At 38.3% G+C, this 21,718-nt stretch overlaps 1 protein-coding gene across 1 annotated transcript; it reads left to right on the forward strand.

Moving 5' to 3' along the window:
- Nucleotides 1–5,976: 5,976 nt before the first annotated feature.
- On the forward strand, nucleotides 5,977–14,434 carry LOC106060581 (yolk ferritin-like). The gene is made up of 7 exons (XM_013218514.2): nucleotides 5,977–6,232; nucleotides 7,295–7,398; nucleotides 9,490–9,636; nucleotides 10,495–10,587; nucleotides 10,788–10,877; nucleotides 13,010–13,117; nucleotides 14,144–14,434. Exons 1-7 carry the CDS (start codon nucleotides 6,172–6,174, stop codon nucleotides 14,288–14,290), a joined length of 750 nt encoding a protein of 249 aa, XP_013073968.2. The 5' UTR covers nucleotides 5,977–6,171; the 3' UTR covers nucleotides 14,291–14,434.
- Nucleotides 14,435–21,718: the final 7,284 nt, after the last annotated feature.

The raw sequence follows: 21,718 nt of genomic DNA on the forward strand, positions 1-21,718 counted from the left end.
TATGACTTCTTGTACTGACTGAAGATAAAACTAAATACTTGAATGTGAACCACTTTAAACAATACTTTGGAAATGTGCAATGGTAACTTTCTTTTATTGAAAAGGATATACAATCACAAAAGTTTACAAATAAATATGTAAAAAAAAATGGTATTTTGTTTATTATTGTTTAATAATTGTATATTATTTAACATTGTCAGTTTTTTTAAATCTAATTTTACGGCTTCGTATTTGTCATATTGACATCAAGAACTAATGGACTGGAGAATGAACGCAATAAATCCGCTTTCTTTAAAGATTGCATATTATATATCAATTTCACCTACATCTATCCCTCAGTAAGTTGCATCGTCGGGGCACCACACATGATCTGTTGACCGTCTTTCTCCAGTCTATGCTGTCATTTGCTTTGAGTAGAAGCACTTTCAGTGATAGGCCCGTCCACTCTTTGGTGTTTTCTTCCCATCGCTTTCTCTGCCTCTTTTTGTTTTCCCTGGTACTGTTCTTTGAAGGAAAGTCTTTGAGAGCCATGAGGACCTTGTGATATGGGCATAAAGCTTTAGTTTGCGTTTTTTTTTTTGTAAATGTATATATGCTATGATAATATTAGTTTCCTGTCCACTCACATAAAGTTATTTTCAAATAATTCTGCTCATGTTTATTGTCAATAAAAATGAGACTATTACGTGGCCAACAAAACAACAACCAAACTATTTTTTTTAAATCTAACAACGCCCCCAAATCCCGATTTAATATTCCAGTGACTCTATTTGGACACTAAGTCGACAGAGAATGTTTCTAATCAATCAGCTATCTCAGCCTTTTCAAAGTATAATTGTCCATCATCTTCTGTCCCTTGACTTTCGTCGTAAGAGTTCTCTGACAGTTCGAGTAACCAAATCCGTCCACTTTTCCCGGTCAGCAGTTGTTCTTAGCAGAATATCAAGAGAGAGGCCGATCATTTTTTTTTTATAAAAGCTTTTCTTTGGACGACTCTTTTTTCGTGCTATCTCCCTTGTATCTTGAAGGATGACAGTGAATCATTTTTTACAATATGACTGAGCCAGCTCAGCTTTCGTCCCTTTATAGTATTGAGAAGTTCCTCATTATTGTCAGCCAGAGTGTTGAAAAGTAAAAGTAAAAACTCATTTGTCTTTATGTATCTGATACCTAACAGATTTCTCTAGCATTTACTCTCAAATGTTAGAATTCTTCTTTCAGCTTTAAAATTCAGTGTCCAACTTTCGTAACCAAATTGGGTTACAGAGAATAGCTTGAATAGCCCACGTCTAGATGGCCATAAGAGAAGAAATGAAATAAATAGAATCAAACAACCGAGAGAGATTTGTTGATAAACATAAGGAAGCACAATCATGTATTTTAGGCGTTTAGACGTTTTCTTTTAAAAGGATCAGTCTAGTCAAAATTTAAGGGGATGTGAGGGAGGCGACTTCTTTGACCACGTCTACAACATTTCAGGTATTTGCTTCTAGGTGGATATAGAAATCTAAAATATCATTCAATGGTATCGCTTTCAAACTCTTCTCTTGCTTCCTTAATTTGTTTAGAAAATGTTCACTGTTAGAATGGTTGCAAGTTAAAAGACTTCAGAGCGGATCATTGAATCAGTGATAGCTTCCGTCTAAACCAGTGGTTCCCAAACTTTTTGTCTCGTAGACCCCTTGCCATGTTTTCTAGTTTTCGGTAGACCCCATTCTTAGTTAATCATCTCTATTTTTTTAAACAAATTTCTAACTGTAGTGAGTCGAAGAATGAAAAAGTAATTTAAAGCTACATTATAAGCTAGAAAGATCTGTCTTTTTTTGTTGATAAAATTCAAATTTAAACCTATTAAAATAATATGTATTACAGATATCACCAAACACACTGGAATTTTTTTTTATGCTGGTTTATTATCCTTTGCTATGGATATTGTGTTTCATATAGGAATTTGTTGTTCTATGAAGTAGTCCTTCAAACATTTAAGTATCTTTGTGAAAGTTTTTTCAAAGAGCAGTTTCTCATGTATTTCTTGATCTTTCACGTCTGGCTCAAATCATCCACATCCTAGACTTCATATAGTTGCTCCTTCATCCCCCCCCCCCAAACGAAATATTGAGATGATCATTTCGGAATAGACCAACTTAAAAGCGGAAAACAAACTGTTGTCAAATCACAGTCGAAACTGTGGTTGTCAGCTCTCATTATTTCACTATTATATTGATACATCTCAATATTCCCAGATTCGTTCCACACTTAGAATTATTGCTTTCCGCATATGTTAATGGCGGAACACTTGTTTCCGTATATGTTAATGGCGGAACACTTGTTTCCGCATATGTTAATGGCGGAACACTTGTTTCCGCATATGTTAATGGCGGAACACTTGTTTCCGTATATGTTAATGGCGGAACACTTGTTTCCGTATATGTTAATGGCGGAACACTTGTTTCCGTATATGTTAATGGCGGAACACTTGTTTCCGTATATGTTAATGGCGGAACACTTGTTTCCGTATATGTTAATGGCGGAACACTTGTTTCCGTATATGTTAATGGCGGAACACTTGTTTCCGTATATGTTAATGGCGGAACACTTGTTTCCGTATAATAGGAAGAATGAGAATGAAATCATCGGGAGGCAAAGGAATAGCAGAGTAATGCCCAGTGGCAGTTGAAAGTTGGTGTCCCCGCCATGGGCGTAGCCAGGATTTTATTCGGAGGGGTTGGGGGGATTTTCCCCCCTCCCCCCGCAAATATATATATATATGTGTGCGTGTGTGTACACACTCACATAATTAATCTTTATTACATTCTGACCCTTCATTCTTTCGGGAGACGTCTATTGTACTCTACAATAGGTTATTCCTGGAGTTAGTGGAAAAATTGTAGACTACCAGCCATCGCCAGCAACGGGGTCTGTGGGAGTGCTGTGAGCTCCCCTAATGCGGGGCGAAGCCCCACCACCATGCACTATTTCCGGTATTGAAACCAACAAAATGCATATGTTGAGGTATCTACAGTGCATTATCCTGCTATTAAAAGTTTTATTTCGAAAACCTTTTTTGCAATTCTTACTGACTTAGATCCTCCCGCGTCGTTCGGCGCATTGGGCGGCAAACTGCTTCCACAAAAATCTATCACTGGCAATGTCTGAAGCCACTTCCCACCTGCTCTGACGACCTCTATGAAAGTGTGAAAGTTGTACTGGGATGTCCTTGTGTGCGATTTTTTCGTAATGGCCTCCATGTCATCGCAACTCTTATTAAGCGTAATTCATTTTGTCGGAGAACATGTCCTGCAAACCTCATGTGACGCTCTGTCACAACCTTACTAAGGGGTCGACTCCCAGTTCGGAATAGGATTTCCTTGATTGAGTCCCGGTCTTAATAACTGACTTCTAAAAACCTTCTTAGCCATCTTTGTTAAGCTACATTTAGCCTTTTTCAATTTCGGCACTGCGCTTTATAAATGGAGCCCAGACACTGGTAGAAATGTGTAGTCTCTCTTGGATACGCTATTGGAATTATGTAGTTTGCTTTAGATTTTATATCGAAAAAGGAAAGTTTTATCGTCAAAATCATTTGTTGGAGGGTTTTAAACTAAAAAATCTCTTGAGTTTTTTTTTTAACAAATTCAAAACCCCCTTAGCTACGCTAATATAATGTGGTGACTGTAGTTTGACTTAGAATAAAATTGAAGAGAGAGGTTTTCAACCTCAAAACTTTCTGTATGGGGATATTTAAACTCAAAACCATCTGGAGAGGTTTTAAACTTTAAAAAAGCCCTCTGGAGGAGGGGGTTTAAACTCAAAACCCCCCTTGGCTTGGCTACGCTCATAGAATTCTGAGTGTGTAAATTGTTTGTTTTTTTTATACTGAAGTGGTATTTTTTTGCTTCAAGCCCGCTGAAAAAAAAAGGGGGGGGTAACTCAAAACCTCTTTGGCTACGCTCATAGCAATTTTACTGCGTATTTTCTTTTTTTTTTTATATTGAAGAGGTATTTTTTTAGCTTCAAACCCCTTTGTTTAAGCTCATTGCATTTTGAGTGCGTAATTTGCTTTTTCTTTTTACATTGAAGAGGTATTTTTTTACCTCAAACCCCACTAAAGTGGGGTATAAACTAAAGAATCCCTTTGGCTACGCTCATTGAATTTTTGAGTGTGTAATTTGCGTTTTTATATTGATGAGGTGGTTTTTATCGTAGATTTCGGAGGGGGGTTTAAAATCAAAATCTTCCTTAGCTATGCTCTTGGAATTTGGGGATTGTCGTTTGCATTATTATTTTTTTTTTTTGCGTTTTGTTTTATAGAAGAGTGGGTTTTGACTGTAAAACCCCTTGGTAGGGGTCTTAAACTCAAAACCCCCTTGGCTGCGCTGGGGCTAATGATGGTTTAGTATTAAAATCTCAACTAAAATATACAAAATCAAAGCAAAAATCAGTCACTAAATTCCCTGCGGGGGGGGGGATTTCATTTCGGGAGGGGGGGTTGAACCCCAACATTCCCGGCTACGCCCATGATCCCCACTAATCTTATCCTCAAATGTGGGTCTTGGTAACGATGACGGCTAATGAAAGAATTTTGTAATAAATGAATGAAAGATTCTAATTACTAAGCTTATATCAACTCACTATGTCTGTCTCTCTGGTAAAAAGTTTGTACACGTTATTTCTCCGACACCAATCTCGGATCAAGCTGAAATTGTGCACACTTATTTCTTTTACCTGACAACACAAGAATCAATAAAAACATTCGTAATAAATTACTTTGTTTGGTATCTCAAACAAGGGAAAGAAATAGTACTAGACTGAAGTAGTGCTTTAATCGGCATTAGTCCCCTATATACATTGTCGTCTGAGGCTTATTACAAATTTAATTAATTGATACACTTTATATAATTTTTTAAAAAGTATTTTTAAAAAATATTTTGCTTGTTTTTCTGTAACCCAATTCAATTTGAGTTAAAATCTTTGATAGATATGTACTAATGGCACTGACATCGAGACTATTGAGACGACAATCCAGAGCGTCTACCACACTACCACAGTGAGATGGGGAGAGGGTACAAATGAGCTAGAAGAACAACGATACAAAGCCTTTACATTTTTTTAAAAGTTATAATTTACCAAATACAGCATCTTTAAGTGTTCTATTTCAGAATCAGGGTTGTCGTAGGTCCTCAAGACGCGGATAAAAAAGTTATTTATGTATTAAAAACACATCTTTTTTACGTTTCTAGTTGTTGAATGCTTGGACACCTGATGTTAAAGAAGCTGTGTCACATTATGTAACCCCTGACAAAAGAACGTAATTATACAAATAAGAGTATGCATGTTATAATGCATAATGCCGGTCTGATAATTGGTTTGTTATTAAGTATTTAGTAGTGATTTTGGCTCTAACTTAATTGTTAATCCAAAATCTTTGTCTCATTAAGACAGGCGTGGTGTCGAGTGGTCATGTGGTATAGCACTTGGCTTTCAAACCGAGGGTCTCGGATTCTAATCTGGGTGAAGGCTGAGATTTTTAACGTCGAGATTTATTGGACGTCTCTGAGTCTACCCATATTAGGGAAAGTAAAGACGGTTGGTTGTTGTGCTGGCCACATGACACCGTTGTTAACTGATGGCCATAGAAACAGATGTTCATGGTCTGCCCTATAGATCGAAATGGTATGAATTAGCTACTTTACTTTTTTTTTTATATCAGAGAATTGCTGTTAATTCAAAACTGAATTATGTAGCCTAATGCTATGTGCTAGTGAATAAAGAAAATGGCCAGTTCAACCGAAGTCATCAACATGTTATCAGCACTATCAGCAGGCGTTGATAATGTTGACAGGTGTTAATAAAACGTGTAAAATTAATGAGTTTCAACTTTTGTGAATCTGATTAGTTTATCTCGAATATCTTCTAATCTAGAAATCACGTTGTGCTCTAGCGCACTGAGGCTCTGTTTGGGTAATGTCAACAGCAATCAACGCGAAATTTATTGTAGGCCCATCGAACACACTAACGAAATAGAAACAATTGTGTTATACCCGAGAACGTCAAGCACAGCAGCACAGTGAAATCTAGACCAGGGTCAAATCAGATCATTGAGCATTTAATCTTTCTTGAATACTCTGTTGTTTTTCTTTACAAGTTCTGGACTGACACTTCAGCTCCAAGATGATACTTTATATTCTTGTGATGTTCACGTTGATTGGAAGCTCAAGTCAACAAGACCTAGGTAAGTGACATTTACTCATATCTATCAAACATTTTTGCTTCTTATGATTTGTTTCGTCTTTCTGGACTTAAAACCTAAATAGGATATCAGCTTTTGGAGGTTTAATCCATAGGCATCAAAAGAAAACATAATCTCAATTGGACAACTCCTTCTCCACAATTTGAATAATTTGAATATATCTTTAAGCCAACAAGTGAATTAATGAAACAGATAATGTTTACTTTAATTAGTGAATTGATATATTAGGCCTAAGTGGTGTACATCTGCAATGGATTTCTCACCTAAAAAATATCTCCACTAAAAAATTCAATTCTTTGGAATCTTTATTCTTTTCTGAACCAATGAAACAAAGAATGAATAGGCTATATATTTTACCTATGACCTAATTTTCACCTTTCCTTCCTTGATTTACGGATTTCTTTCAAAACTCGGACTATAAAACCCAAAGGCATCAGTGAATTTTAAACTTCGATGGAGAAGAACTTAGAAAAAATGGAAAAAATACATCCATGTAGGTCCAATGTGTAGTAAAGTGGGGTGGAGAAAATATGCTAATTTATTTTTTTTTTTTTTTTTAGTAAAGGGAAATTACAATTTACATTTTCATTTGCATTATTAATTTTTTTACGATTAAAAAATATTTTTTCTTGAATATTAAGTTGTTTTTTTTTTTATCATACAGGAAACACTATAGAATAGGCCTAATATTTTTAAAGAAGATTGACGAAATTGTTTTTTTTTTTATTTCTAAGAGATACAGTAACAATAACAATATAAAGATCCTTACTTTTTTCTTTATTTTAATGTGATGGGAGACTCGGAGACAGAACCATGAAAAAACTATAAATTTTATCACTATTAAATTATAAACTCTCTAACATTGTTGTCTACATAGGAAAGTGTATTGAGCTATGGAAGGGAAAGAATAGCTAAATAATAATATATAACAATAAATAATTCATTCAAAGCCTAAGACTAATCCTTAGCTATAGTATACTTGGTAGTACAGAAAAGAAAGAACCCCTCTTTGCTTTTAGTGAGAGATTTTCTTTCTGTCTCCAGGTTTTGTTCGACATGTCTCTCAGAATTTCCATGAAAAGATAAACAGTAAACTGGAGCAACAGATTCTTTCATTTCACAATCAGGAGTTGGCGCTGAGAGCTTATGTAATACCTACGTCATCATCTTCTCTCTCCTCCAACTCTTTCCTATTCCTTTATTTTTTATTCCCAATTTCTCTCCTCTCTCTCTCCCCGCTCTCGCGTACACAATTATGTGTACAAAAACAAACACACACACACACAAAAGACCTATTTATATATTTGAAGGCCTGGTTTCCGACCCCTCAGAGTTATGACTTAAGAGAAATGAGTGCAGATCAACTATCACTATGATAACAATGATGCATTAGCTATTTATATGTATAATTCTCTTCATGGTTCAACCATTCCTGACACCAAGAAATAAAGAAAACATCACTGTTTTATTTCTGTAAGTGGACTAGAGTTACCCCACGTTACTTTAGCGGCGAAAAAAACAAGAGAGGGGGGGGGGAGAACAAGTAGTATTCACCCGTCACTAAATAGTAGGGCCGGACTTAACCATTGTGGGGCCCTATGCGAAACGAATTTCGCGGGCCCAAGTTTGGGTAGGGATACGCATAATATAATTCGTCTTTGCATTTTATTCATTCTTTACTACGAACAGAATTGCTTTACGAGCCTTGCGTGTGGCGAAGTCATACAGTAGGTATATCATAAAAATTCTGTTTCCTACACAGATCACGCTCAATTGCAAGAATTACCAAATGTTTCAATCTATCTTCGAGAATTGTTGTTCTCAAATAATTCTTCATTAGTTTGAGTCGCGAGAAGCTTCTTTCACCTTCAATGAATTCCAGTAGGAAATCGGCGCCTGCAAGGGCGCCGTTATCCCGTTGATTGTTAGAAAGGCTTTTATCCAACAACCAGGACTGGACATGGGGTTCCACAAACCCTGTCCTGTCAAGGGCTCCCACTAGTAGCAGCCATAATGACTGGGTAGGAGTGGACCGTGCCACGTACACAGCGCACCGCCCCAGGTACTATTTAGTCCACACACTATGAGTGGTCAGGAGCAGTGCTGACCATGGGGAGTTTGTCTCATATTCCTATACTGTTACCGCCACTGTTCCGTGCAGGGACCGCCCCTCCAGCTAATCCGGTCACTGATGACGGCCTCCTTTGTGGAACGGCGTGGCGGACTTTTTGGACTGGGGTACGGGCTATTTGTTCTATCCCTACCCCGAGTGAGATAAATAAAAAAAAAAAAAGCTCACCCAGGGAATCCCGCAAGGGCCTGGTTCGCTACACGTACTTTGCCTATCTAGTTCCACTACTAGACGTTTCCAGGGAGGCGCCACGCCGAGGCGACGGGTAGCTGGAATCTTCCGGCTTCTTTCACCATTTGATATTGTCTAGTAGAGTTGTGCATCGCACTTGGAACTCTAAGGCCAGAAAAATCCATCAAAAGCTCCCTTCCACCAGCCTGAATTGGGCGGCGAGTTTCTCCTTCCCGCCACCCTGTCCGACGGGGGGTGAGACTCGGGGTTAAACCTCATTGAGTTTTATTTTGCGTTCACTTCCAATGGACACTCCGGACTCGCGGACTAGAGTCGCGGCGGAAGGCCTCACCACTGGGACCCCCCCCCCCTATACTATACCAGGCTAACCGTGCGGGACAAAGAACCAATGGCAATTTTATCCCAATTAGGAGACCGCTAAAAACACAGGGAAAAAATAAATGAACGAAACTTATTTTGAACAAAAAATAAATCTTTAGCCTATATTTATATTAATTTGAGATTAGGCCTTTTGCCTAATCTAATAATCAAGGCAAAATAGATTCTAACTAGGAAAACGTTTCTGTAAGATATTTTTAAAGGAAAGTTTTCACTTCTTTGATACTACGTTTGTCTATGTCGAAATGAATAGTCCTGCAAGAGGTTTGAGCAATTTTGACAAAAACTTGTTACACTCTCTACAGCCATCCAATTTTCTTTGGAATGAATTTGTCTATTAGAAGTGAATGAAAAGAGATTAGCTCTGCCTTGTGATTTTTGTCTAGTTAATGTAGCTTTAATGCCTAGTTCATTTCAATCATTAAAGAATCGACTAATACGTTATAAGGGTACGCCCGACATCATATTATACACAATTGGACTGGGCATTCCAGTTCACGTTGTAACCTACAGGCTTTTTGTTTCTGGATCCCACTAGGCTTCTTACTTTGGTCGTGCAGATGTCAACCTGTTGGGCTTCAAGAAGTTATTGACTGGACTCAGAGACCGCGCATTGGACAATGCTTTGAGTGTCACAACATTCATCAATGACAGAGGTGGTCGAGTTAGGTTCCCTGTAGTTCAGGTAATTGTCCATTGACACACTTACACTTTAAATGAATACATATGTAGATCAAAGTGTAAAACCTTTTAACAAATATGTTTTCGTTTTATTTAATTTGTGTGCATAATTAACTATTTTTTACGTGATATATATTGTACGAAATGACAATGTTATTCTATTAATAACACACACAAAATAGAAAATCCAGCCTTTCACGATTGAACTTATTTTGATTATGTCTAAAAATAACAATGGTTAATTGTAACTTTTCAAATCCCATGTAGCTACTGCATTAGTTACGGAGTAAAACCGCTTCCTTTATCGATATTTAATTTTTTGTTCCAGGCCGCATAATCGTGATCCCAACAAATCACACGCGAAAAATCTGTGTAAATAAATACTCAAATACTATCAATCAAATCCTGAGAACGTTGATAAGCTTAAATGCCACAACGATCCAAGTCACACAACTTAATATAGATGTTAACAACTAACTGCACAGGAGGATTCAAATATAAATGTCTCGCAACGTCAAATAAACTGAAAACACTCAATTCAGTTCAAGTAGGGAAAAGGCCGACAACCCTGATGTTTCGTCAACAAAAATCTCAATAATGTTGACGATTAAAAAACAAATATTCTTCGGTACAAGCAGACACTATGTCTGCATTCTGCTTATTTATAGTGTATTACCTTTATTATTATATATAGTTATTTAATATTATCATCATTAAATATATTATATGCCAAATGAAAATTTATTAGGAATATTTATTCAATATTTAATAGATCATCAATTAGGATATAATTATAAATATATCTCATATATATATAGATAAAAGACAAACATGTATAGAACTCTTACTTTAAACTTCACAGTTGAAAGATGCGTGCAATGAAATCACCAAGTCCCTGACGTCTTATGACATACTACACCCTTCCTTTGCTGCCTCTGGGCGAACACAGCCTCATGTACGTGCTTTTTCGTTTTTTTTTTAAGCAGAAAAACATTTTTAAGGAGTACCTGATAAGAACTTCCGAAAAAAATGATTGAGGATTTCTAAATAAATGCTTTTAAGTCTATGTGTAGGCTACTATCTTTCTTTTAACTAAGCCACTGAAAGGTTTGGTTTTAAAAATATTTATAAACTTGTATAACTAATAATCTACAGATTTGTAATTTTCTAACGACGAGTGCGGTATCCAAAAAGCGAAATCCTGCTGACGATAATGATAATTCAGATGACGATACTCGAGACAATGTAAGTATCTTTACAATGATGGAAAATAAAGACTGTTTTTGTTTATAATATTCAGACCACACACTTGATATAGGCCCTAAATAGGTCTATGACAGTTAAGACATTGTTTCATCCACAATGTAGAAATACCCCTTACGGCAGTAGTTTACGTAACTCTGTTGACCCATTTGACTTGAAACTTTCTATTTTATCTCAGCTCACGTAGACTAAACCGTTTTCTGACGGGTCTACACACAGCCCATAAACTTCTCAGTTGTGATTATATCAGTAGTTGTTTGTTCCAGTTACTGTCTCATTTTCAGACGGAAGTATCTTATGCAGACCGATAGTGTGCACTAGTATTTTCTGTTGCTCCCCTTCCCCTCATTGCTAGTGTACCAGAGACGAGCAGAAGAACAGAAAAATATAGGACCGATCAATCTACATGTATATAGTATAGAGATACAATGACACAAGCATCAATGTGGCCTTTTGGTCTAACAATCATCAATTGTTTTTGTCTACTTCCCACGTTTCTATAATTAGATTTCATTTGAGCCTGTGACTTGTATCCTGACAGCAGTCAACTTATAATTATTATTGTTATCCTGAGCCTGTGACTTGTATCCTGACAGCAGTCAACTTATAATTATTATTGTTATCCTGAGCCTGTGACTTGTATCCTGACAGCAGTCAACTTATAATTATTATTGTTATCCTGAGCCTGTGACTTGTATCCTGACAGCAGTCAACTTATAATTATTATTGTTATCCTGAGCCTGTGACTTGTATCCAGACAGCAGTCAACTTATAATTATTATTGTTATCCTGAGCCTGTGACTTGTATCCAGACAGCAGTCAACTTATAATTATTATTGTTATCCTGAGCCTCTGACTTGTATCCAGACAGCAGTCAACTTATAATTATTATTGTTATCCTGAGCCTGTGACTTGTATCCAGACAGCAGTCAACTTATAATTATTATTGTTATCCTGAGCCTGTGACTTGTATCCAGACAGCAGTCAACTTATAATTATTGTTATCCTGAGCCTGTGACTTGTATCCAGACAGCAGTCAACTTATAATTATTATTGTTATCCTGAGCCTCTGACTTGTATCCAGACAGCAGTCAACTTATAATTATTATTGTTATCCTGAGCCTGTGACTTGTATCCAGACAGCAGTCAACTTATAATTATTATTGTTATCCTGAGCCTGTGACTTGTATCCTGACAGCAGTCAACTTATAATTATTATTGTTATCCTGAGCCTGTGACTTGTATCCTGACAGCAGTCAACTTATAATTATTATTGTTATCCTGAGCCTGTGACTTGTATCCAGACAGCAGTCAACTTATAATTATTATTGTTATCCTGAGCCTCTGACTTGTATCCAGACAGCAGTCAACTTATAATTATTATTGTTATCCTGAGCCTGTGACTTGTATCCAGACAGCAGTCAACTTATAATTATTATTGTTATCCTGAGCCTGTGACTTGTATCCTGAAAGCAGTCAACTTATAATTATTATTGTTATCCTGAGCCTGTGACTTGTATCCTGACAGCAGTCAACTTATAATTATTATTGTTATCCTGAGCCTGTGACTTGTATCCAGACAGCAGTCAACTTATAATTATTATTGTTATCCTGAGCCTCTGACTTGTATCCAGACAGCAGTCAACTTATAATTATTATTGTTATCCTGAGCCTGTGACTTGTATCCAGACAGCAGTCAACTTATAATTATTATTGTTATCCTGAGCCTGTGACTTGTATCCTGACAGCAGTCAACTTATAATTATTATTGTTATCCTGAGCCTGTGACTTGTATCCTGACAGCAGTCAACTTATAATTATTATTGTTATCCTGAGCCTCTGACTTGTATCCAGACAGCAGTCAACTTATAATTATTATTGTTATCCTGCAAAGGTGAATCTTTCCAATCTCTTCTCCTTCCTCCCAATTCCTTACATGTCTCTAGTGTACAATTAGATCTCAACAATTTCTACGAGTCTAAATAACGAAAAAGTGACGAAAATATATTTGCTGATAAAAAAAATGCACTTATTAGCAGCCAAATTGGAAAAAGAAAATTACATAGTAACCTCAATAACTTCATATTAACGAAATACAACCCTATTCTTTGCAGTGGCGAGCTGGACTTTACGCTTTGGAGGATACTTTAGCTCTGGAAAAATCCATCAACAATGGTCTTATCAATTTGGCCAAAGAAGCTACGAAATTTAGCGACCCTCAAGTAAGGTGTACATGTTATGTTAGCTTTGGAAACTATTAATTTTCTTGTTTGAAAGCAAAATAGTGTTTAAATGTTGTACATTAACAGAGGTCTGGGAAGAGTAAGGCAGATTTTTTTAAAATATTTCGGTGCGCTTTAATGGTCAATGATCATCATTGGAACACCATAAAACTAGATTTATATGCCGTGAAACTATTTTTTTTTAATGAAGGTCGCGGAGACTGATACTTTTGTCCCATTGGCAGTCGCTGCCTAAGAGCCTGTAGCTGTAAAAAAAAAAAAGGGGGAAAATTCTAATGCTAGAAGTCATCAATGGCTATCGTTAATGTGTCTTATCAAGAGTTAAAAAAACATATACAAAGTAACCTTGGCGCATTCAGCTTACAGACACGGCCATTTCGCGAAGCCCTGGGCGAGTGTCATATGCGGGACCGAAGTTTTAACTCAAAATACCATGCTAAGAGCTTTCTTTGTAATGGTTATAAATGCCGGATATGTTTCAATAACACTGAGTGACAAGTCCTTGTTTAGGAGAACTTTTTCAGGCTACAGCGTATTCATACGGTACATTAGAATGTGTAGCATGATAGGCTAGTGGTGACAAAAAATTATATCGCGTGGTTCCTCGGGCCTGGGGGGCGGGTCGCCCATGCTCGCCACTTTCAAAGGTTGCCTTTGCTGAGGGAGATAAACTCGAGACGCTTGAAACCCATTGAAAGAAGGTTTTAATATTGACTTGACGAGATCAAATGGCTTCACGAAAAGTATCCACACACAAAAAATGTAATTGAATGAATTATAAAAAACAAAAACATTTTGAATATCCGCATGGTAAGAACCGGCTTTTACCCAAGGCGAAGGACCTAATCTAATTGTACAGTCAGCAGTGTGACCGATTAAGAGCTCACCCTCTTTTTTTTTTACCCCAAAACTAAGGGATAGTTTAAGTGCGAGAATGTAAACATGAATCTTGCCTATATCTTAAAGGTTCGAGGTAATAACGCCATGGCTTCTCTCTCTCTCCAGACACGTGATCACGTGGAAAACTTCATAGACAAACAAGTTGAAGTCATTCAGAAGCTGGCGGAGATCATCACCAAACTACGAAGGTACCAACAAGACGATGAGTACATTCTTGGAGAATATCTGATTAACAACGAACTCGAGTCCTAGAAGTCCATAACCAAGACATGATTGACCTCTCCCTCTACTATCTGAACATGACAAAAGCCATCGGACTACAAGGCTAAAATACATGCTACTGTTAGTGATACACTTGCTACACAGACTAATAAAATGCAGGTCTATTGAAAACTATTGTTCAAGTTTTCTTTATTGATTACTAGACATATGTTACCCGCGACCCGCGGGTCTTTATTTGCGCATTAATGTCGATATAGTCACTGAGAGTGTTTTGTAAACAATTAAACGAAATAATAATGTAATAAGTAAAGTCAATGTAAAAATAGTGTGAATGAAGCTATCAAATCAGAATAGCTAATAGGCTTCAATCCATTTGTTCAAATTAAAACATTTGCTTGTAGGCCTACATATATTTGATTAAAATTTGAGATGAATAGACTTAATTTTGTATGTTCGTGTGTTACAGTATAAAGTAGATCTTTAGGTAGACATAGATCTAAATCTACACTAATCTAGTTGCCTTTTATAGAGTTCATTCTGTGTTGCGCATGCGTGACCTTTTTCCATGAATGAATATAGGCCTATCTCAACACGGCTACGCAGCTTTAGCGAACAGCGAACGAATGTATTAAAAATGCTTTAGAAAAACAAATTTGAATGTTAATTTGATTAAAATATGAAATGAGTGGACAATAATTAGTATGTTTATGTGTTAAAGCATACAACTATCTTTGCGAAAAGAAGTTTTATTATCTTAGAGTTCAATAAGAGTTTTAGACCTAGGCCTAGGAATAGACTCAGTAGAGAGATGTGTTAATCACTGTTAATGTGTAACCATTTGGTAATGTCTAATGAAAGGATGTTCGCCAGACTTTACCCGCGGCCTTCGGGTCTAAGTTTGTGTTTACTAATCTAGTGGATTGGATTTAGATGTATGTTAAACGTAGCTAATGATCCTTTCACGTTATTTCTCTTTCGCTACGAAAATAAAATTAGGTTTGCGAAAATGGGTTTACCCGAAGTCGATACATTCTTATCTATTAAAAACGAAAAGAGAGATAGCTTTGTTAAATGAATGGGATTATAAAGTGAACAATTAAACGAAATTATATTTAGTACGCGATTCATGAATGAATATAGATCTAGGCCTATCTCAACTCGGCTTCGCAGCTTTCGTAATTGAATGTAGCTTTAGAAAACCAAATTTGAATGTTTATTTGATCAAAATATGAAATGAATGGACTTTAATTAATATGTTTATGTGTTAAAGTATAAAACTATCTGTGCGAAGAGAAGTTTTATCATCTTAGAGTTGAATTAGAGTTTTAGATCTAGGGATGGGATTATAAAGTAAACAATTAAACGAATTAATATTTAGTACGCGATTCATTACTGAATTGTCTAATGAAAGAATGTTCGTCAGGAAATCTGTAGTCACAGATATAAGGAACTAATTAATGTAAAAAATGCTTTTGAAACACAAAATTGAAGGTTAATTTTATTATATAATGAAATCAATGGATCTTCTTTTGTCTTTTCATGTGTCAAAGTAAAAAACTATCTGCGCAAAGTGTATTTCTTAAAATTAGATCTAGGTCTAAATCCTTTCTATCTTTTCTCATGTCAACATTGTAGACATGGCCTAGATCCATAAAATACTATAGCTGTAATAGAGTCGGACAACTTTATTTTTTTTTGAGGGTCTTACATTTGTTTTAGGGCTACAATACATTCACTAAGGTCTAAGTTGGTACCCAAGGAACATTCCTGCCTAGTTTTATCAAGATTGGTCAAGCGGTTTTGATGTCTATAAGTAACATACATACATACATACATACATACATACATACATACCCCTCACATTCTACTTTATAATATAGACTAGACATATGTTACCCGCGACCCGCGGGTCTTTATTTGCGCATTACTTTCGATATAGTCACTGAGAGTGTTTTGTAAACAATTAAACGAAATAATAATGTAATAAGTAAAGCGAATGTGTCAATGTAAAAATAGCTAATAGGCTTAAATCCATTTTTTTTTTAAATTAAAACATTTGCTTTTGAATAATCTAGTGGATTGGATTTATATGTATGTTAAACTTAGCTAATGATCCTTTCACGTTATTTCTCTTTCGCTACGAAAATAAAATTAGTTTTGCGAAAATGGTTTACCCGAAGTCGATACATTCTTATCTATTAAAAACGAAAAGAGCGATAGTTTTGTTAAATAAATGGGATTATAAAGTGAACAATTAAACGAAATAATTTTTAGTACGCGATTCATGAATGAATATAGATCTAGGCCAATCTAGGCCTATCTCAACTCGGCTTCGCAGCTTTCGTAAACGAATGTAGCTTTAGAAAACCAAATTTGAATGTTTATTTGATCAAAATATGAAATGAATGGACTTTAATTAATATATTTATGTGTTAAAGTATAAAACTATCTGTGCGAAGAGAAGTTTTATCATCTTAGAGTTGGATTAGAGTTTTAGATCTAGGGATGGGATTATAAAGTAAACAATTAAACGAATTAATTTTTAGTACGTGATTCATTACGGTATTGTCTAATGAAAGAATGTTCGTCAGGAAATCTGTAGTTACAGATATCAGGAACTAATTTATGTAAAAATTGCTTTTGAAACACAAAATTGAAGGTAAAATTTATTATATAATGAAAGCAATGGATCTTCTTTTGTATTTGCATGTGTCAAAGTAAAAAACTATCTGCGCAAAGTGTATTTCTTAAAATTAGATCTAGGTCTAAATCCTTTCTATCTTTTCTCATGTCAACATTGTAGACATGGCCTAGATCCATAAAATACTATAGCTGTAATAGAGTCGGACAACTTTATTTTTTTTGAGGGTCTTAAGTTTGTTTTAGGGCTTAAATACATACACTACGGTCTAAGTTGGTACCCAAGGAACATTCCTGCCTAGTTTTATCAAGATTGGTCAAGCGGTTTTGATGTCTATAAGTAACATACATCCATACACCACACATTCTACTTTATAATATAGATACCAATATGACTCGTCAATGTATTTCTGTGAGATAGAATATTTCCTCTAGTTCAAAACAAAATGTGTACACTTAATTTCCTTAGAATAACTTCAAAAGACAATCCAACGTGTTTCATGTACCACTTGTAGCATAGAGTCGTGGCTGATTGTTAACAATGAAATTCGGCCAAGAAATTACGAGGGTTTAATAGTTATAGTCACCATTTGGTGATGGGCAGACCACGTGACTGTTTCAGCCAAACCATATTGTAGCCTACTCTACCAACTCAGTGCTCCAGTCTATATCTAATATTAAGTATCAAAACATATGCATTCTTTTGTTCCTCACTAAATACTGCGTCCCGAGACATGACGTTAAACTGCGCTCATCTTTCCTTAGCACTTTTGGAGCTCAAAAGTGCCCTACTTCTTTTCTATCATTGTGTCTGCCTCCTCTTTTCCTAAGTCTGCCTTCATTGATCATCACACTGTCTCCTTAACTTTAAATTCTCACTACGTCCTAGACCAGTCCGTTTGCCGTGGACTGCGACGGGTAAGGGGGGATAAAGAGATCCTGGTGTTTGAGTGGTGGCTATCTGAGGATAAACCACAACAACACAATACTTTGGCTCCAAGTTCCCCTAGACCTGAGACCCAGATGGCCCGCTCTGGGTCAACCGGCTGGTCATGCCGAGCTACCAGCATAGGTCGTCGACCTATGCTGGAGGGCGGTGGCTGGAGGGTCAATCAGGGAGCTGCTGTATCGGACACATGTCCGATGTAGCAGCTGACTGAGTATAGCACCTGTGTAGCCCTGGCGGGCTCATTCTGGACATCCGAATGGCCCGTCCCCTTGTTGGACTCGATGGCGGGTGGGGAGCACAGGTGCCGAATTAACCAAAATATATATGGACAAAAAAACACACACAAAACTACTTGCCCCAGACCTATGTCTGGGCAAGAAACGACGAATTGACGATAAAAAAGAGGAGGTCCCAAAAAGCTGTGCCACCTGGCCATCATTTCTGGTGGTCAGATGCACAGAGGAGGGAAAAAGCCTGACCAAGTTGAGCCCTTTTATTATCTATAAGGGACTCAAGTCAGTAGTGGGAGAGCCCAAGAGTGTGTCTAAGCTACACAAAACAATGGAACTACTTGTAGAAGTAGACAGCAAGACACACTCTGATGGGCTTTTAAGATGCAGAAGACTCTGTGATCTCCAAGTGGAAGTCATGCCACACAAGAGTCTGAACACCAGCAGAGGTGTAATCAGCTCTAGGGACCTACTGGAATGTTCCGAGAAGGAAATAGTGGAGGGCATTGAAGGAGTCACCCATGCCCGGCGCATTACCAGGCGCAGGGAGGGTGAGGAGGTCAAAACCGCCACTATTATCCTCACATTCGGAACTAGGACACCGCCAGAGTATGTGAAGGCAGGATACCTACGAGTTCCAGTGAGGCCCTACATACCTAACCCCATGAGGTGCTTTAAGTGCCAGGGTTATGGACACGGCGCGGCAGTCTGTAAGAGGAACACTGTGTGTGCCAGATGTGCTGGAGAGGGTCATGAGGACAAGGGCTGCACAGCCCAGTTCAAATGCCCAAACTGTCAAGCTGGCCACTCAGCCTACTCCAAGGACTGCCCTGTGTGGAAACAGGAGGTTGCCGTGCAGGAGTACAAGGCAAGAAACGGATGTACCTTTAGCCAGGCGAAATCGGCTGTACTGGCCCTACCCAAGGGCCAATTCGGCTTGACAAAGACCTACGCCCAGGCTGTTGCTAAGAAAGGAAGATCCATAGCCACACAGACGGACACATTGACCCCACCACCCCCTCCTCCTCCCCCAACTCAGAAGAAAACACCGCCAAAGAACACACCTCTGAAGAAACAAGAAAGCCCTGTTGTCATGCTAAAGAACAGGTTCTCTGTGCTCACTGATGAGAGCATGGAGACTGAGCAACATGTCAAAACCAATACTCCGGGAGAACCCGGAGACATCATGTCTGACACAGGTTCTCCTCAGAGAACCCAGCCAGACACCCCAACCTCTACTGAGTTAGAGGTTGACCAACTCCCTAAGGGGAGAAATCAAAGCGGAGAGGATGCCCGAGGTGAGAGAGGAGGAAATAACCTCCGCTCTAACCAGAGGGATCTCCCCTCTCCAGAGAGAAAGACTTCCCCCAAAAGGGGGTTGTCCTCCTCTCCATCCAAACCCAAGAATAAAAATACCAAGGTCACTGGAATAAAGGAAAACCCCTCCGGGGGCCTCCCAAGGCCAAATAGCTCCAAGTAGGTCATCTAGAATAAGCCATGGATTCCAGAATTGTACAGTGGAATTGTAGAGGCCTCAAGGCCAATTACGAGGAAATGCAGCTACTGATGGACTCTGAGACTCCTGTAGCTGTCTGCTTACAGGAAACATTTCTAAAAGATTGCATCAGCTTCCGAAGCTACCGTGCTTACACCAAGAATGTTGAGGATGCAGAGAGAGCATCAGGTGGAGTCTGTATCCTTGTGAAGGATAGCATCCCCCATGAGAGGGTAGAACTACAGACCACACTACAGGCCGTAGCAGCTAGGATAACCCTTCACAAGGTTATCACTTGCTGCAGCCTGTATCTACCACCAGGCGCTCCAGTAAACCGAACAGACATGGAGGACCTATTGAAACAACTCCCCCGGCCTTATTTAATCCTTGGGGATTTCAATGCCCATAACACCATGTGGGGATCCAACAATACCGACACAAGAGGTCGTATGCTGGAGGATATCTTCCTCCAACATGATTTATGCATACTTAATGATGCATCACCGACCTACTTGCACCCAGGAACTGGATCATTCACATGCATTGACCTCACCGTATGCGTCCCCGGACTTCTGGACGATTTTAAATGGTCAGTTAGCAATGATCTACGGGGAAGTGATCACTTCCCAATCATCATTACTAACAATCTCCCTTCATTGGGACGACCTCAGCGGTGGAAACTGAATAAGGCCGATTGGGAACAATTCCAAAAAAGATGCTCTGAGGATATCACAGAAAATATCCTCCATGAACAGAACCCAGCTGATACCTTTGCTAGCAAGCTACTAAGTATAGCCAGGAAAGTTGTACCCCTAACCTCTGCAAATCCAAAACGGCCTAGCAAACCATGGTTTGATACAGCTTGCAAAAGTGCTATTGGTGATAGGAAAAAACGACTGGCTGCATTTATAAAGAATCCTTCCCAGGAAAACCTAAAGCTATTCAGGATAGCTAGAGCAAAGGCTAGACAAACCATACGGTCAGCCAAAAGAAATTCCTGGAGAAGTTTTGTCGGCAGTCTGGATGCCAAAACTTCTGCTAGAGCGGTTTGGAAGGCAGTAAGGCGAATCAAAGGGAAAGAATCAAATGCAATAGGGCATTTGAAAAACCAAGGACGAACTGTCACGTCCCCCAGAGAAATAGCTGACTGCCTTGCATCCTCAATAGCAGAAAAATCATCCACTGCACACTACACGCCAGAGTTCCAAAAAGTCAAAACCAGGGAGGAAAGACACCCCATTGATTTCAGGTCAGAGAACAATGAAGACTACAACAAACCGTTCTCGCTTGAGGAACTGAGGGAATCGCTGGACAAGTCACATGACACAGCGCCTGGAGAAGACGAAATCCATTACCAGTTCCTCAAGCACCTTCCCGAACCCTCATTGGCAGTCCTACTAGGGGTCTATAACTGTGTGTGGCAAACAGGCGCTTTCCCAAACAGCTGGAGGAAAGCCACAGTTATACCGATACCTAAACCGGGAAGAGACGGCTCTGACCCAGCTAACTATCGACCAATAGCACTAACAAGCTGCATCTGCAAAACCATGGAAAGAATGATTAACAGTAGGCTGGTCTGGTACCTGGAAAGGAATAAAGTGATCTCAAACTACCAGTGCGGATTCCGGCAGGGGCGGACAACAACTGACCACCTGGTAAGGCTGGAAGCTTATATTAGAAATGCATTACTCAGAAGAGAACATCTAGTAGCTGTATTCTTCGATATAGAAAAGGCCTATGACACAACCTGGAAACATGGCATTCTACGTGACCTGGCGCTTATGGGGCTTAAGGGACACCTCCCCCGTTTTGTGGAGGAATTCCTGAAAGATCGAAAATTTCAGGTCCGAGTGGGCAACTCCGCTTCTGACACTCATGACCAGGAAATGGGTGTACCCCAGGGCAGCATTCTGTCAGTCACCCTGTTCAACATTAAAATAAATAGCATCATAAATGCGCTGTCCCCTGGCATAGAGTGCTCTTTGTATGTTGATGACTTTGTCATTCTTACTTATGGGAAAAACATGAACACCTTAGAAAGGAAATTACAGTTATGTTTAAACAAAATACAGGGTTGGGCAAACTATAATGGTTTCAAATTCTCTGACTCCAAAACAGTTAGTATGCATTTTTGTAATCTAAGG

Source organism: Biomphalaria glabrata, chromosome 1 (assembly GCF_947242115.1).
Source record: "Biomphalaria glabrata chromosome 1, xgBioGlab47.1, whole genome shotgun sequence".
NCBI classification, from domain to species: domain Eukaryota; kingdom Metazoa; phylum Mollusca; class Gastropoda; family Planorbidae; genus Biomphalaria; species Biomphalaria glabrata.

Excerpts from the sequence above, each read along its gene's own strand:
- LOC106060581 (XM_013218514.2), top strand. The coding sequence starts at position 6,172 with ATGATACTTTATATTCTTGTGATGTTCACGTTGATTGGAAGCTCAAGT. Across the intron at positions 9,637-10,494 it reads TTAGGTTCCCTGTAGTTCAG|TTGAAAGATGCGTGCAATGA; the intron begins GTAATTGTCCAT and ends TAAACTTCACAG. Across the intron at positions 10,878-13,009 it reads ATGACGATACTCGAGACAAT|TGGCGAGCTGGACTTTACGC; the intron begins GTAAGTATCTTT and ends TATTCTTTGCAG.